Source organism: Paralichthys olivaceus, chromosome 4, assembly GCF_024713975.1.
Source record: "Paralichthys olivaceus isolate ysfri-2021 chromosome 4, ASM2471397v2, whole genome shotgun sequence".
In the NCBI taxonomy this organism is placed as follows: Eukaryota; Metazoa; Chordata; class Actinopteri; order Pleuronectiformes; family Paralichthyidae; genus Paralichthys; species Paralichthys olivaceus.
In genome coordinates, this window is record NC_091096.1 from 27,392,351 (window position 1) to 27,406,630 (window position 14,280).

A 14,280-nucleotide genomic window follows, 5' to 3' on the forward strand; every position below is an offset into this window, starting at 1 on the left:
TTGATTTTTCTGGCTAAGTTTGGCCTCAAATCTAATCAGCTCTCAGTTGTACTTTCCCAGATATTAGATTGTACATTGTTATACGTTACAGTTCTCCTTCACTGCACTGGAACATTACTTCTATGACAGATCAAATATATTTGTATTATAATAACCTAAATGGACAGGGATGAACTGCTAACATACATGAGCACTGAACTGGCTAGCACTTAGGTAATACTGCATACACAAATATCATAGCAGGTCATAAATGCTATCACTCTAATCAGTACAAATTAAAAACAACAAATTATCTATTATTATCTGCTGTAAGTTGTGAGCGCTGTCCCTATTATATTTCATAGTAAACTGCAGTTACTGAACGTGTGAATATATATATCCATTACAGGGTCCATGGTTTGTACCCTACTGACTGTTAACAATCCTGCGTTGTGTGTCTCTACAACCTTTAATTGTTACACAAAACCATAATTTACAGCTCAATGTAGAGCAAATAATGTTTCTTATATAGAGGGGTTGAGTGTGTGAATCACTGGGTGATTTCAGACAAATTAGGCAAGTGGCATAAAATGTGTTGGTCTAATATTACATTGTATCCTAATACATTAGAAAAGAGTCATTGCCTTCCCTAGCAAATGACCGTGAACACATATTTATCGTAAACACTAAGGGCCTGATCTGCTAAGATCCCTAATAAAGAGTGCCAAATTGTGTGCAAATTGTGTGTGCATTATAACAGATTGCATGTTATAAAAAACAAAATAAAAAAGGTATATTTATATATGGCACTTATATTGTAGTGCTTTGTAGTTTGCCTTTTTTAAAGCAAAATGTACTTGTTTGATTCTTGTTCTGGGTTTGTCCCTCATGGTCGATGCACTTATTGTAAGTCACTTTGGATAAAAGCGTCAGCTAAATGAAATGTGATGTAATGTAATGGTTGGTGGGTGTTTTGTGGGTGATCTACTAAAAATAATTGCACAAATGATAACAGGTGCAAACGTGGAGGCAGTAGTATTTAACTGGAAACACAAATCGAAATTCCATGCCATGGAATTGGAGGTGTTAGTGGAAGAGGCAAACAAACATGTTGAGCTACAGCAAAGATATAACTCAAAGAGATATGGGAGAGTATCTGCGAGAAAGTAAATGCTGTGGGTTAAACAAAAACAGATGAAATCAAGATAAGATGGTAGGACATAAGAAGAAGAACAAAAGAAAAAATAACTCATCATAAAACCTCAGCAAATAAAACAGGTGGGGGGCCAGTGGAAGAGATGCCTCTGATCAATATTGCGCAGGAAGTGAGAGCTGTGTCCTCTGGCACGAGCGCTCAGTCGCTTCACTCTTGCCATTGTAGCCCACACGGAATGCACTCCAGGTAGCTGGTCAGTGTAGTTGTGTGTAGTTCAAAGATGGACCGTTGGGCAGTGACAGCAAAGCATCACTAATTTGCTTGGGTTAAATGCTGATACTTTGACCAGACTTTCAGATGTTAGGGGTAGACATCCGCATTTAACGTAACAAGCTCCACTCAGTTCCATGTATTTGCGTCAAAGTTACGCAAAGCGCAGTAGAGACTCTCACACTAAACTGAAATGGAGCGAGAATACAGACATTAGGTAAATAACATAAATATTTATTTTATTTTCTCTGGGTTTTTTTCAAAACAATTGTAGAACTCTGTTATTTAATTTTCCATCTACAGCAGTATTATCATACTCTGAAATTACTTACAAATATGTCTAAATTATACCATTCCTTAGGTTAAGGTTGTCATATCCTGCCCTCAATTTTTATACATCATCAAGCACAGAAATCGCAGGAACAACTGAGAATCCTATTAATTATTTAGACAGCTTATTCGGATCTACCATGATTAGCTTACCTTAATTATCTCATCCTCTTAACCCACAAGTTGAATCTTAGATCCCATTCCTACAAAGTTACCTAAAGAAATTCTGCCCCTAATAAATATAACTTTACTGAATACAGTCTCCAGCAGTAAGTCTTTGAAGACTCTGCAGCTTGTCCCAAATGATGCAGCATGTGTCCTGACAAGAACCAGGGAAAGAAACCAAATTTCTCCTGTATTAGATTCACTAGGCTTCCTTGAATTTAGAATAGAATTTAAAACTCTTCTCTTCACAACGATGCATCTCAATGCATTTCAATGTATCACATCCAAAAAATTTTATATTACTGCACATGGCAGCTTTTTCATCCATTAATAAAATCAGTCAGACAAACATGAACCCTGTTTTTATTTAAAAATTGCTTTAAAAAGAATTATATGCTGTAACTGTTATTAGAAACGTAGTGTAATTGAAAAAAATAAGGTTTTCAATTCATAAATCAGACTACAACAGTAATGAAAGTGGTCAGTGCTCTCCACACTGATTTGACATTCATTCAGATTAGACTTGTGTGCTCCACCTAAAGCTTAAAAGGACAAACTCTGATTATAGGCTCTACTGCATCAAGACAGCCCCGTCTGGCCCTCCCTAGCGGCACCACTGCACTGAGGCGCATTACTCTGCAGGTCAACTCTCTGTGACTCTGCTTCTCTGATTTTTCTAATCATCACACTTCAAACTGATCTTTATAAAAACCTGCTGAATTCATATTTATATTCCTGGATAAAAAGTGTGTTGCCTCTTCTGCAACAAGGAAGTTAAAAGGCTGTGTTATGTTGTAATCTGCAGGAAGAATTTCTGTTTGCAGGAGTGTGTGTGTGTGTGTGTGTGTGTGTGTGTGTGTGTGTGTGTGTGTGTGTGTGTGTGTGTGTGTGTTTGTGTGTGTGTTTGTTTCTCATCTCTGTTGCTCTGCACACAATCACATGAATTTAGTTATTAATTGATGATGTCGGATTATGTCTCCAGATTGTTCCGCTTACTTTAACACTGATGTCCTGTCAATGTGTGTCACGTTACGTGTCTCATAAACTCTAGAGCTGCCCAAACAAACACAAAGTAAAGTTCAGTCCTGTAAGTGTACTAATAACTTGTGATCAGAGATGATGTTTTGTAAAGTGATGGTGTTGTGTAAAGTGAGCGCAGGTCAAAGGAGGAGTGAGGAGGACACACTGACACAGGATGACCGGGCCTTTAATGAGCATCTGTCTGATCCTGGAGCAGCGCTGGTTATAATTATGCAGAAGCAGGACATCCCTAAAACAGTGAGCGTAGCAGAAAACATGAATCTATCATGTTCAGTCACTGCATGACACTCCAAGTCAGCATCGTGATACATCCAAGAATCGAGAAATTTCCACACCTCTACATCATACCTTAAAGAGCTCATCAGACCATATCACCGCACTAGAGCCTGCACACCAAGAATCGAGGCTTCCTGCTGCTGTGGCCACATCGTGGATAATGATGGTGTTTTGTAGATTGTGATCTTGGACCATAGATCATGATGGCGGATCATGGATCGTGATCATTGTGTGTCATTTAAACCTGCATTAGCGAAAGTTTTCTTCACAAAAAAGCTTTATCAAGCTAAACTTTTTCCTTGAATGTTAATGTTGCACATTTGATATGGTGTTATCTGCAGTGAATTATAAACTTTATGTGTCTGTTTCAGCTTGGGCCTAGTTTCCTTAGTGATGCTGAGGTGATGCTGTTGGTCAACTCTAAACATATCCCTGCATATAAACTGGAGGCCACGATGGAGAGACCAGAGAGAGGAGTGGCCATAAGAAGACAGATGATATCTGCAAAGCTTCCCTCTCCTTCTGCACTCTCCTCCCTGCCATACACCGACTATGACTACTCCAAGGTGAAGACACACACAAACTGTTGTCCTCTCTACAACACAGATTCGCAAGGTTGGTAACATTTCTGTTTCCAGGTTATGGGCACCTGCTGTGAGAATGTGATTGGCTACATGCCTGTACCCGTGGGCGTGGCTGGACCACTGCATCTGGATGGGAAGCAGTTCCAGGTTCCCATGGCAACCACAGAGGGCTGCTTGGTTGCTAGCACCAATCGTGGTTGTCGAGCAATTGCTGTGAGTGTCATTAAGTTCTACAGGAGAAGTATCACAGTGGACATTTCATCAAAATCACATCAAAATCAAAAGTGCCCAGTGGGATAAATCCTGGTTAATTTACACAGAAATGTTATACAACTGTGGCATAAGTCAGGAAAAGATAGACTTAATTGTTCTAGAGATATATATACGCTTTGGACATCACAGTGTAAAAGCTAAATAAAACTGACTTCCATGACAAACACCCATTGTGCATTATTATTGTTGATTCTCAGAGGGCAATCTCAGCATGTTATGGTATGATATAACTCTCTTTGAGGAGGTCAGGACTGGTAGGTCAACAAGTGTGCATCTTGTGGCATGGCAGACATTAATATAGTTGGGGCAATGATAATGGAGACTTTTTAGTATTTGATTGTTTGTTATCAAATCCATACATCCTAAAAAAGAGTTGTAGCTAATAATAAAGGTTTAAATTACAAAATGTGTTAGTGTTGTTTCTGTTAATCTGTCTAGTCAGTTTCTATTTCTTTATAGTGCTCAGTAGTAGTGTGAATACTTGTGTGAAATAAGCTTTCTGTATTAATACTGTGTTGGTTTTGTGGCCCCTGTTTGTAATAGCTTGGAGGTGGAGCCAGCAGTTGTATCCTGGCTGACAGCATGACTCGAGGACCAGTAGTGAGGCTGCCCTCTGCTTGTCAGGCTGCTGAGGTAAAGGCCTGGATGGAGAGCATTGATGGTTTTCAGGCTATCAAAGAAGCTTTTGACAACACCAGCAGGTAAAAAACTGAAAAATGACATGAACAGAACTGTAGTAAGTATTGGCTCTGTGTTTGGCTGTATGTCATCTCGTTTATTGCGGTGGTTGCTGTTTGTAGGTTTGCTCGACTCCAGAAGTTGCTGGTTGGTGTAGCTGGGAGAAACCTATACATTCGCTTACATTCAAAGACTGGAGATGCAATGGGGATGAATATGATATCCAAGGTAACTGTGTGTGTATGCGTGCTTCATATCATATAGGTTTTCATTTAAATAGCAAAAAACATTTGATGACAAAACTATGCACATTATATCACACATATATCACATATATAGAAATACAGAAAAATGTAGGACAATGGTTGGCAACTGCAAACCTGCAGGCCAAAACTGTCTGCCAGCAATCATTTTGATGATTCCATTTTTTGTTTCACAATATTTGACTCACAGAAATTGGCCCAATAATTTAATTTTTTTATCTCACAAAATTAGACATTCATGGATGCAGCGAGTGCCAGTCTCTGTCATGGCAGCAACATTCAAAGAATAAACTCCTTTTTTTACACAGTAAAAACACAATGTTTGATATCTTTGCAATATTTAATTACTACTAGTACTTAACTTTTTATCTGAAAAGTTGTGAATTTAGCTTTCATTTAAGGATTGTATTGATTGTTTAACAGGCCTCTTAAATAGCCATGTGCTATATGAAAAAATAACATAAACTAGAGCAGCAGCACTGTGCAGGCGAACTGTGCGTGCAATGTGCTGCAAAAGGGCCAAGCGTTGCGTGCATTTTGCACACTGTTGGAAGGATTCTGATCATGTGACAGAATTTTGGTGCTGATTGGACAATGCACAGTGGAGTTACAAACACTTAATTTTTGTAGATGAGACATATCGGGCTGACATTCATGAAACCAGGTATTATGAATTGTGGAACTGTGTCTCATTCAGTGTGTGTGTTATCACTCAATCAAATTTTATTTGTATAGCCCATATTCACAAATCACAATTCGTCTCATAAGGCTTTAACAAGGTGTGACATCCTCTGCCCTTAACCCTCAACAAGAGAAAGGAAAAACAAACAAAAAAACTTTTAACAGGGGAAAAAGAATGTAGAAACCTCAGAGAGCCACATGTGAGGGATCCTGCTTGCAGGACAGACAGAAGTGCAATAGATGCCACGTGTAATGGAGAACATTTACAGTGTGTCCTGATAATGTTTCCTAGTGGAAGCATATATAATAACAATACAATTGGGCCGAGCACAGAATCCTGTGGAACACCGTGGTTAACTTTGGTACGCACAGATGACTCATCATTGATTTGCACAAATTGGAAGAAAAAGAATTTGAATCAAAAATTGGATTTAAAACCAGTTTAGGGTGGTTCCCTTAATGCCAATTAACTTTTCTAGTCTCTGCAATAAAATTTGATGATCAATAGTGGTGAATGCTGCACTAACTATCAAACAGAACAAGAACAGACACAAACCCTTGATCTGAGGCTAATAGAAGCTCATTAGTGGCATTTGCTATGAGGAGCTCTTAACCCTGACTGAAAGTCTTCTTGTAAATTACTTTCCTGGAGAAACTCACACAGCTGATTGGCTACAAGCTTGTCAAGGATATTAGACAGGAAAGGGAGGTTGGATATTGGTCTGTAGTTGGTCAAAACATCTGGGACCAGGGTGGGTTTTTTGAGAAGGGGTTTGATTACAGCTAGCTTAAAGGACTGTGGTACATATCCTGATGATAATGATAGATTGATTGTATTCAGTAAAGTTATATTACTTAGGGGTAGAATTTATTTCAGTAACTTTATAGGAATGGGATATAAGATACAAGTTGTGGGTTTAGAAGAGGATATTATGGTGGTCAGCTGATCAAGGGTGATCAGAGAGAGTCTGGCTATATAACTGGTAGGATTCTCAGATGTGTCTGAGATTTTTGTGCTTGATGGTGTAATGAGTCTCAACTGAGGGCTGGAGATTGTAGATTTTATCTCTAACAGTTAGAATTTTATCATTAAAGAAGGCCATAAAGATTTTGCTATTCAGGTATGGAGGAATTTGTTGGTTATGTTGCCGGATAATCCAGGGTTAAATGTAATTGGAATTATTTCCTTAAATCTACAGCACTATCAGCAGGTTATTAAATTATGGTCTGATAGAATTGGATTATGTGGAAGTACTATAAGATGTTCAATTTTTACACTGTATGATATTAAATGGTCAAGTGTGTGGTTACAACAATGAGTAGGTTTGGTGTACACATTGACACCACTTGAAACCACTTGAGTCTAAAACTGAAATGAATGCAACACTAAGGCTTTCATTATTATTGTCAGCATGAAAATTAAAGTCACAGAGAATAATAACTTTATCTGTTTTTAGGACTTGGTATATTAGAAAATCAGGGAATTCCGTTATATATTCAGAATAAGCCCCAGGAGCACGGTAAACTACAGCAAATGTGATTGGCTGGTGTGATTCCTTGGATGGGTGTGGAAGACAAAGAACAATACTTTCAAATGACTTGTAGCTTAGTTTAGGATATATTGATAGACTGGAGTTAAAAATAGCAGCCACTCCAACTCCTGTGCCAGAATCTTGGGGAATGTGTGTATTGATATGTCCAGAGGGAGTAGATTCATTTAGGCTGACATATTCTTCAGGATGCAGACAGGTCTCAGTGAGGGACAATAATCAATATTGTGATCTGAGTCTAGTTCATTTATTATTACAGCCTTTGATGACAGTGATCTTAAGGGACGGGGGACAGAAAGTCTCTTTGGGCTTGTGGTTATGTGACTGATCCAAAGGGAGCACAGAGAAGTATCTAGGACTGCAGGTCATATTAGGAAGAGGTCCAGAAAAAACTATAGAGTCGGGTGCATCGTTGAGTGGCGACAATCTGTTTGAAATGTGAAGTGGGGGGGCTTTGAGGTAGCACTATGCCCCCTTAGGGCTCCTGACTGCTCAGCTAGGTGGCTCCACAGCGGTTTTTGAAGGTTGCCTAAAAACAGCTAACAAAGGTTCTAAGCTGCAGAGCTGAGCTTCTAAGTCACTGGGCCTTGCCTCTATCGCTACCAATACACTACATTTGTTACATATACCACTTTTGTTAAAGGAGGCAGAGGAGTAAGTGAGACACTTGGAGCAGGAAAGAGCAGTGGAAGAGGGAGGGAAAGAAGAGTCCGGTGAAACACAGATGGAAAAACAGTAATCTACAAATGTGTATTCAGAATATAATTTCTTTTTTTACAGTATTTTATGATACATTGTTTAAGGCCTGTGTGATGAGTGGCACCTAATGTTCAGATTAATTACGAAGTACACTGTGACTAATAATTGTTAGAATAATATAGACTCTGGAGTGTATCAGAAAGCAGTCAAGTCATTCTTAGAATTCTAATACATATTTGTATTGCGGAAAGGAGAGATAAAACAGATTGTACATTACTCAGATAATTAATGGGCCTATCTATTGCCTCTTTTATTTGTTGAGTAAGTTTTTTTTAAATCTATACTCTATGTAACAAGCATTGTGTAGACAAGCTCAATTATGAACTTTCTTTAGATCTCCCAACATTTTGTCTTTTGAATTTGCCATTGATTGTGTTCTTGCCAACCAGCTAATGGCTACGAAAAAAAACGCCCTGCTGCCAAACTTACTTGCTGCACCCTGATGCAAGACATAAAATCCCAGTGTATCTCACGTATGGTTTTTCACACTTGAATAATCTGCAGGGTACAGAACAGGCTCTGACCAGACTGCAACAGCACTTCCCAGAGGTGCAGGTGGTGGCTGTCAGTGGGAACTACTGCACTGACAAGAAACCAGCTGCCATCAACTGGATTGAAGGCAGAGGCAAGTCTGCTGTCTGTGATGCCACCATCCCTGCTAAAGTGGTTAGAGAGGTAGGAAGAGTCAGAACTAAGAATGCAGCTAACTGTTGTTGGCACTGATTTCTTGCACATTTTAGAATGAGTTGATAAGTATTGTGAAAAGCCACTGCTGTTATTCCTTGAACATCATTGAATGTTGCAGGAAGTGATCTGATTTCTAATGAATGTAACAATAGATCTTGACAGTTGCTCAAAATTAAAAATGTATGCAAACACAATAAAAAGTTTAATTCAGCTGTTCTTAATTAGCTTAGAGTTAAACCCACCTACCCACCCATTTTAAACGTATCAGTTGTACTTGACTTCATCTAACCTTAAGTTGTTTCCCATTCAATAGTGATTTTCATCTCATATTAACTTGTCCCTGCACTGCTGCAGGTTTTAAAAACGACAACAGAAACTCTGGTGGAGGTGAATGTCAGTAAGAACCTAGTGGGCTCCGCCATGGCAGGGAGCATTGGTGGATTTAATGCTCATGCAGCCAACCTTGTGGCTGCTATCTTCATCGCCTGTGGACAGGTGAAGTAATTGTTAAGAAATAATGTGCATAATGTGTGTGTTTCAATGCTTTCTTGTGTCAATATATATTGTGTGTGTTTGTGTGTGTGTCCATCCTCCAGGATCCTGCCCAGTCGGTGAGCAGCAGTAACTGCATCACCCTGATGGAGGCAACAGGGCCAACTCGGGAAGACCTGTACATTAGCTGCACCATGCCCTCTATAGAGCTGGGCACTGTAGGAGGGGGCACCAACCTGGCACCACAGCAAGCCTGCCTCCGGGTACACACACACAGAATGTTCAGACAGATAGAGGTCTGTAAAACTCAGAGCATGTGGGGAGAGAGCACTTGGTTGAGGAATCTCCTGAGCTTCAATCTCAGCAGCTTGTTCTTGAGTTAGTTGCAGTGCCATCCTCCTGGTCTTCCTGATCAATTTGACCATCCCTCTCACTGATGCAGGAAAGTTCTTCTCTCAGCACATCCACAAAGTTATTGCTGCTCAATTTTGCAATCCCTTTTGGCTCTGTGGTTGATTGGCTATCTGCGGGTGTTTGTATGCTTGCTCAGGCCTTGATATGGAAAGCAATATTTTTCTGAGTGTTACTGGCAAGCTTGTACGGCGATAATGATGATGATGTCTGTAAAACTGTGCCATATGATAACTCTACAATAACCTGTGAGACTTGATCTCACTATGTAAAGTACTTAACATTAAGTAACATTATCATTACAATTCTGAATACTTCTTGCTTCATCTCTGTCAGACATTTTCTTTTGTCATAAGTTTTGTCAACATTGTTATTTTGTGCCCTGCTACACACAGCATCTATTGCTGTTCTGTCCGTTCTGGGAGAGTGATCCCTCAAGTGTGTCTCTCTCTGAGGTTTCTATGTTTTTCTATGGGTATTCTCTTGTTTTTCCATTACTCTTGTTGATGGTTAAGGGCAGAGGATGTCAGTTATTACAGGTACACCAATATTCATGAGCATTATGTGTGTCTTTTGTGTGTGTGTGTGAACAGATGTTGGGCGTGCAGGGTGCCAGTCAGGACTGTCCAGGAGAGAATGCCCGGCAGCTGGCCAAGGTTGTATGTGCCACCGTGCTGGCTGGAGAGCTCTCACTGATGGCTGCTCTGGCTGCTGGACATCTGGTCAAGAGTCACATGACACACAACAGGTAAGGGTGAAATGCACTTATTTACAGATTTATGACCTGTCACGTTATGCCTGTGAGCTTTTCACAGGTCAACATAAAAATCATATACACTGTAAATGGTGACTTCTATCACCACCACAATTTAGTAAACCCAAACCAGTAGGTCCATCCTTTGGTTCAATTACTTAAAGGAAAAAGATGTCCTTGATCAATATTTTTGTTTGTGTCTGTATATGTGAGGACACAAAGAAAGGCATAGAGAGTTACAGTAATTATACTTCCTTCCCCACTGACTAAATTTCCTGTCACAGGAATGTTTTTCATCAAATCGTTAAATGTGTCAAAAAACGTTTGAATTAAGGTTTTTACTGGTCCTCAATTTTGGACCAAATGAATGATGCATTCATTTGTTTACGATAAAAGATATCGAAACTCAAGGGGGGCCCACCAAAGCAGACTTGGAAATAATTACACCTGGTCAAAATTGTGGCTGACCTGAAGAGAACCTATTAAATATCAATTTAGCAATGACAGTACTAAGTAGGCAACACTACCTGTACACCTGAGTCTTGCATAGCTCCAGTTTTGCAAATTCAAACCTCCCCGTGTCCGCAAAGGTCAGTACCAGAACCGACCCATTAACCGCATTACCTAAAATCCGGACCTGCCTTGACTAATTAATATGAGATCTGTGACTCATTCGTGATCAAACACAGGTTTACAGTCACTTGCATCAAAGACTGCGGTTGCTGTGCAGAAATACAATATCTTCAATAGTCCCTATATGTTTGCCTGTGCCATTTGAACATGTAACCCAAAATTGCCTCTTTGGCAGAATAAAACAGTAACTATATTACTCACTGTGCTCATGCTGAGGCACCAACCGCACAGCAGTCATTCGAATGGTGTGGGTTTTTGTTTCCTCTAAGGCCTTGGTAGCTTCCTTAAATCATAATAGAAATGTAACTATGTCACCCAAGTGCTTAGGCTGGTCAGGCGGTTTTCTTCTCCTCGATCCTCCAGAAGAGCACAGATGTCCTCATACGAGTTCCAGCATGTCTCTACGGATGCTTTCAATGTTTTTTTTCAGATGATTCTGTAGGTTGGTCTGCTTAAACTAAGTCATAAGCAACTTAGCAGAGTCAATAAGGGTAGTGCTTCTTCGCCAAAGACATCATCTTCTGCAGGCTTCCAAAGCATGGTGTGAAGCACTGTGTTCAGAATATGTGCTGCGCAACTAAGCCCTAGTAACAGAACGGAGGGCCACCACTATGTTTGCACATCTGTCAGTCACATAGGCCTACACCAGTTTAGAGAAGAACTCATCAAAACTTATGCCCACCCGCATCCATTACGCAGTGCTTGCATTATATCTGCTCTGAGGTTATCTGCTGTTTTGGGTAATGCATTGTCAATTAGCATACTGCATTCGAGGTGTTTCCTCAGCGACAAAGTGCCTAGCTTTTGGCTATCAAAAGCTATTACTTTTTGGCATCTTATGCAGCAAAGCCACTGACAAATATGTTGTCATACTCTTTGATAAAACCAAATTTGTTTCAAACGTCTGACTTCGTTCTTGACTATGTGTTGTCCACAATTGGTATTCACCACTGACTATTTTTGTCTTTATGTCATCCATTTTGTTTTACTAGCTAGTTTCAAGGCTTTCACAATAAAACCTTTTCCAGTAACCGATTGTGCTTTTCATTACTGATTTCAATTTAAAAAATAACAGCAACAGCATATTTTTGTTCTCACCTGCTACCCGCTAGCATTTACTTCACTTTTACCTGTGCCCATGAATTTCCATAAATATATTTTTTTACACAAACTTATTGCGAGTTATCCAGTGGGTACATAACCCGGTGCAGTACTCTGCTTTACACAACCCCTTGTTTTGGGGTAGCAACAGCCATACGTGCTGACGTATTGTGGTGAGTGTATTGTGTCACTTCCGGTGTTAGCTGGTGTTTGTGTATTGATCTCTTCTCTTCTTCGTCTCTCTCAATTCTGCCACTATCTGACTCACTGAAGCTGATTTGGAGTCACACTCAAACTTGTACTGCACTTTACACACATCTCTTCCTCTCTTAGCGACTTGTTCACTAATTCAGGGTAATTTACACACTACTCAAGTCTGGTGTTATCTTAGCAACTTAGCTTTTGCAACTAACGATGGCTTCTCCCTCTCACTCCCCTGCTCTCTTCTGCTCAGTGGGCTTGATGTTTAGTTAGTCCTCTGCCTCCTTTAGTGATAACGGTATGTGTAGTAAATGTAGCTTATTCGCCAGGATGGAGGTGAGGATTAGCCATTTGTAATTGTGGCTCTGCACCATGGAGAGCAAATCTTTAGCTCATGTAGTTAGTCCCTGGTTATGAAGGACCAGAAATGACTTAAGTATAAATAAATAAATAAATGTATAAAATAAATACATACATAAATAAATAAACGCATAAATAAATGTGGAAATAAATAAATAAATGTATAAAATAAATACATACATAAATAAATAAACGCATAAATAAATGTGGAAATAAATAAATAAATGTCTTCAATATATTTCCACATTTATTTATTTATGTATTTCTGTGTCCGTATGCTAATGAGACAGGCGGTCCTAACCTCAGTCTCATGCAGGATCTATGTCACTGTGAGAAGGAAAGCCAAAGGGGAGCCAGGAGGAGTGATTTAATGCATGGAGCATGAAGATTTTAATGATTTAAAAGGATAAAAGAAAATGTGTTTGTCAGTGTTAAATTTGAACTGAGCCACAAATTATGGCAAACACTGAGAAGTGTAAGTAATATTTTGGGATCATTATGAAACTGTAGCAGGACAGAGAAGTCATCTGAGTAGGCTGTCCTGGCTCAGGCCCAGGAAACATGCATCCTATTGTGGTCTGTGTGCCTGGATTTCAAATGATTCTTTGATGTGTTTTGCGTGCATGCTGACCTGTACTTGCAGCTGTTAATGCCAGGTCTAAAAGGGGTCTCTGATTACCTGACTGTTCTTTCTGCAGATCTAAGATGAATCTACAAGAGCCTCCCGGAACGTGCAGCAGGAAAGCCTCTTGAAAGCAGCCTATGTTCCCTCAGTGAGCCCAGGTCACTAGATGGAGAAGAAAATCCAAGAAAATATGGACAATCTGAAAGGGACCAATCATTCATGAAACAGATCCAAGTGTCTTTAAGGTGACACACATTAGAAAAGACTTGTTGTCTTATGCAGCTGGCTAGAAAAAATAAGTTCTTGGCTTCTTTTATCACATCAGAAATATGTCATGTTTTTTTATCAAATAGATGGGTAGTGTTAAATTAAACATTTATGCTCTCCCGCCACCAAATTGATTACTGTGAAAACAAACAATGCTACACAGACTTCAGAAACAAGAAGTTCAAGGGTTTTGATTGTTGAATGTGTGTGGCTGGTCATGAAAACCTCAGGGGCAATACTGGTTACCACAGATTTTGCATCATTTGATTTCCTCAATATTTTGTTTTATGAAGCTAGCAATGACACAGTGGTGAAGCAGCCCAAGCAGATTAAAATTCTGGTTCAACCACAAGACCACAAAAATAATAACCATTACTGGTTTCAGGAATTGATTCATATATGTAAATTAGGACTGGACGTACGAACATTCTGGTTTCTGTTGCATTCTGTGCTGTATTACCCTGATGCATGTCCTCCCTCCTCACTCCCTTGCTGACCACTCACTTTAAGTTAACAATAAACACCAACACTAAATACAAGTGTTCTTCAATTCTTTCTGTTTATTATCAAATGTATTCTCACAAGACTGATAATTAGTTTGGAGGATTTTGATTTTTAAATTAATGTAAAATTAACATATTATTTTATTGGCAATTGATCATTGTGATTAATCAGATGATGATCAGCTATTTTAGAAGGAAGGAGGGAGGGGACTTTCTCTCAGCATAGCTGGAGGAAATTTTT

General features: G+C 39.4%; 1 protein-coding gene across 6 annotated transcripts in view; it reads left to right on the forward strand.

The window, feature by feature from the left end:
* Positions 1 to 14,075, forward strand: part of LOC109640161 (3-hydroxy-3-methylglutaryl-coenzyme A reductase) — a 46,080-nt gene extending 32,005 nt beyond the window's left edge. For all 6 annotated transcript variants that reach the window (XM_020104011.2, XM_020104012.2, XM_069522865.1 and 3 more), the window contains exons 12-20: positions 3,589 to 3,783; positions 3,856 to 4,014; positions 4,618 to 4,775; positions 4,875 to 4,980; positions 8,510 to 8,680; positions 9,047 to 9,187; positions 9,289 to 9,447; positions 10,189 to 10,343; positions 13,343 to 14,075. In XM_020104011.2, the coding sequence (XP_019959570.1) occupies positions 3,589 to 3,783; positions 3,856 to 4,014; positions 4,618 to 4,775; positions 4,875 to 4,980; positions 8,510 to 8,680; positions 9,047 to 9,187; positions 9,289 to 9,447; positions 10,189 to 10,343; positions 13,343 to 13,397 (1,299 nt within the window). In that variant the 3' untranslated portion in view covers positions 13,398 to 14,075. The remainder of the gene's footprint in view (positions 1 to 3,588; positions 3,784 to 3,855; positions 4,015 to 4,617; positions 4,776 to 4,874; positions 4,981 to 8,509; positions 8,681 to 9,046; positions 9,188 to 9,288; positions 9,448 to 10,188; positions 10,344 to 13,342) is intronic.
* Positions 14,076 to 14,280: the final 205 nt, after the last annotated feature.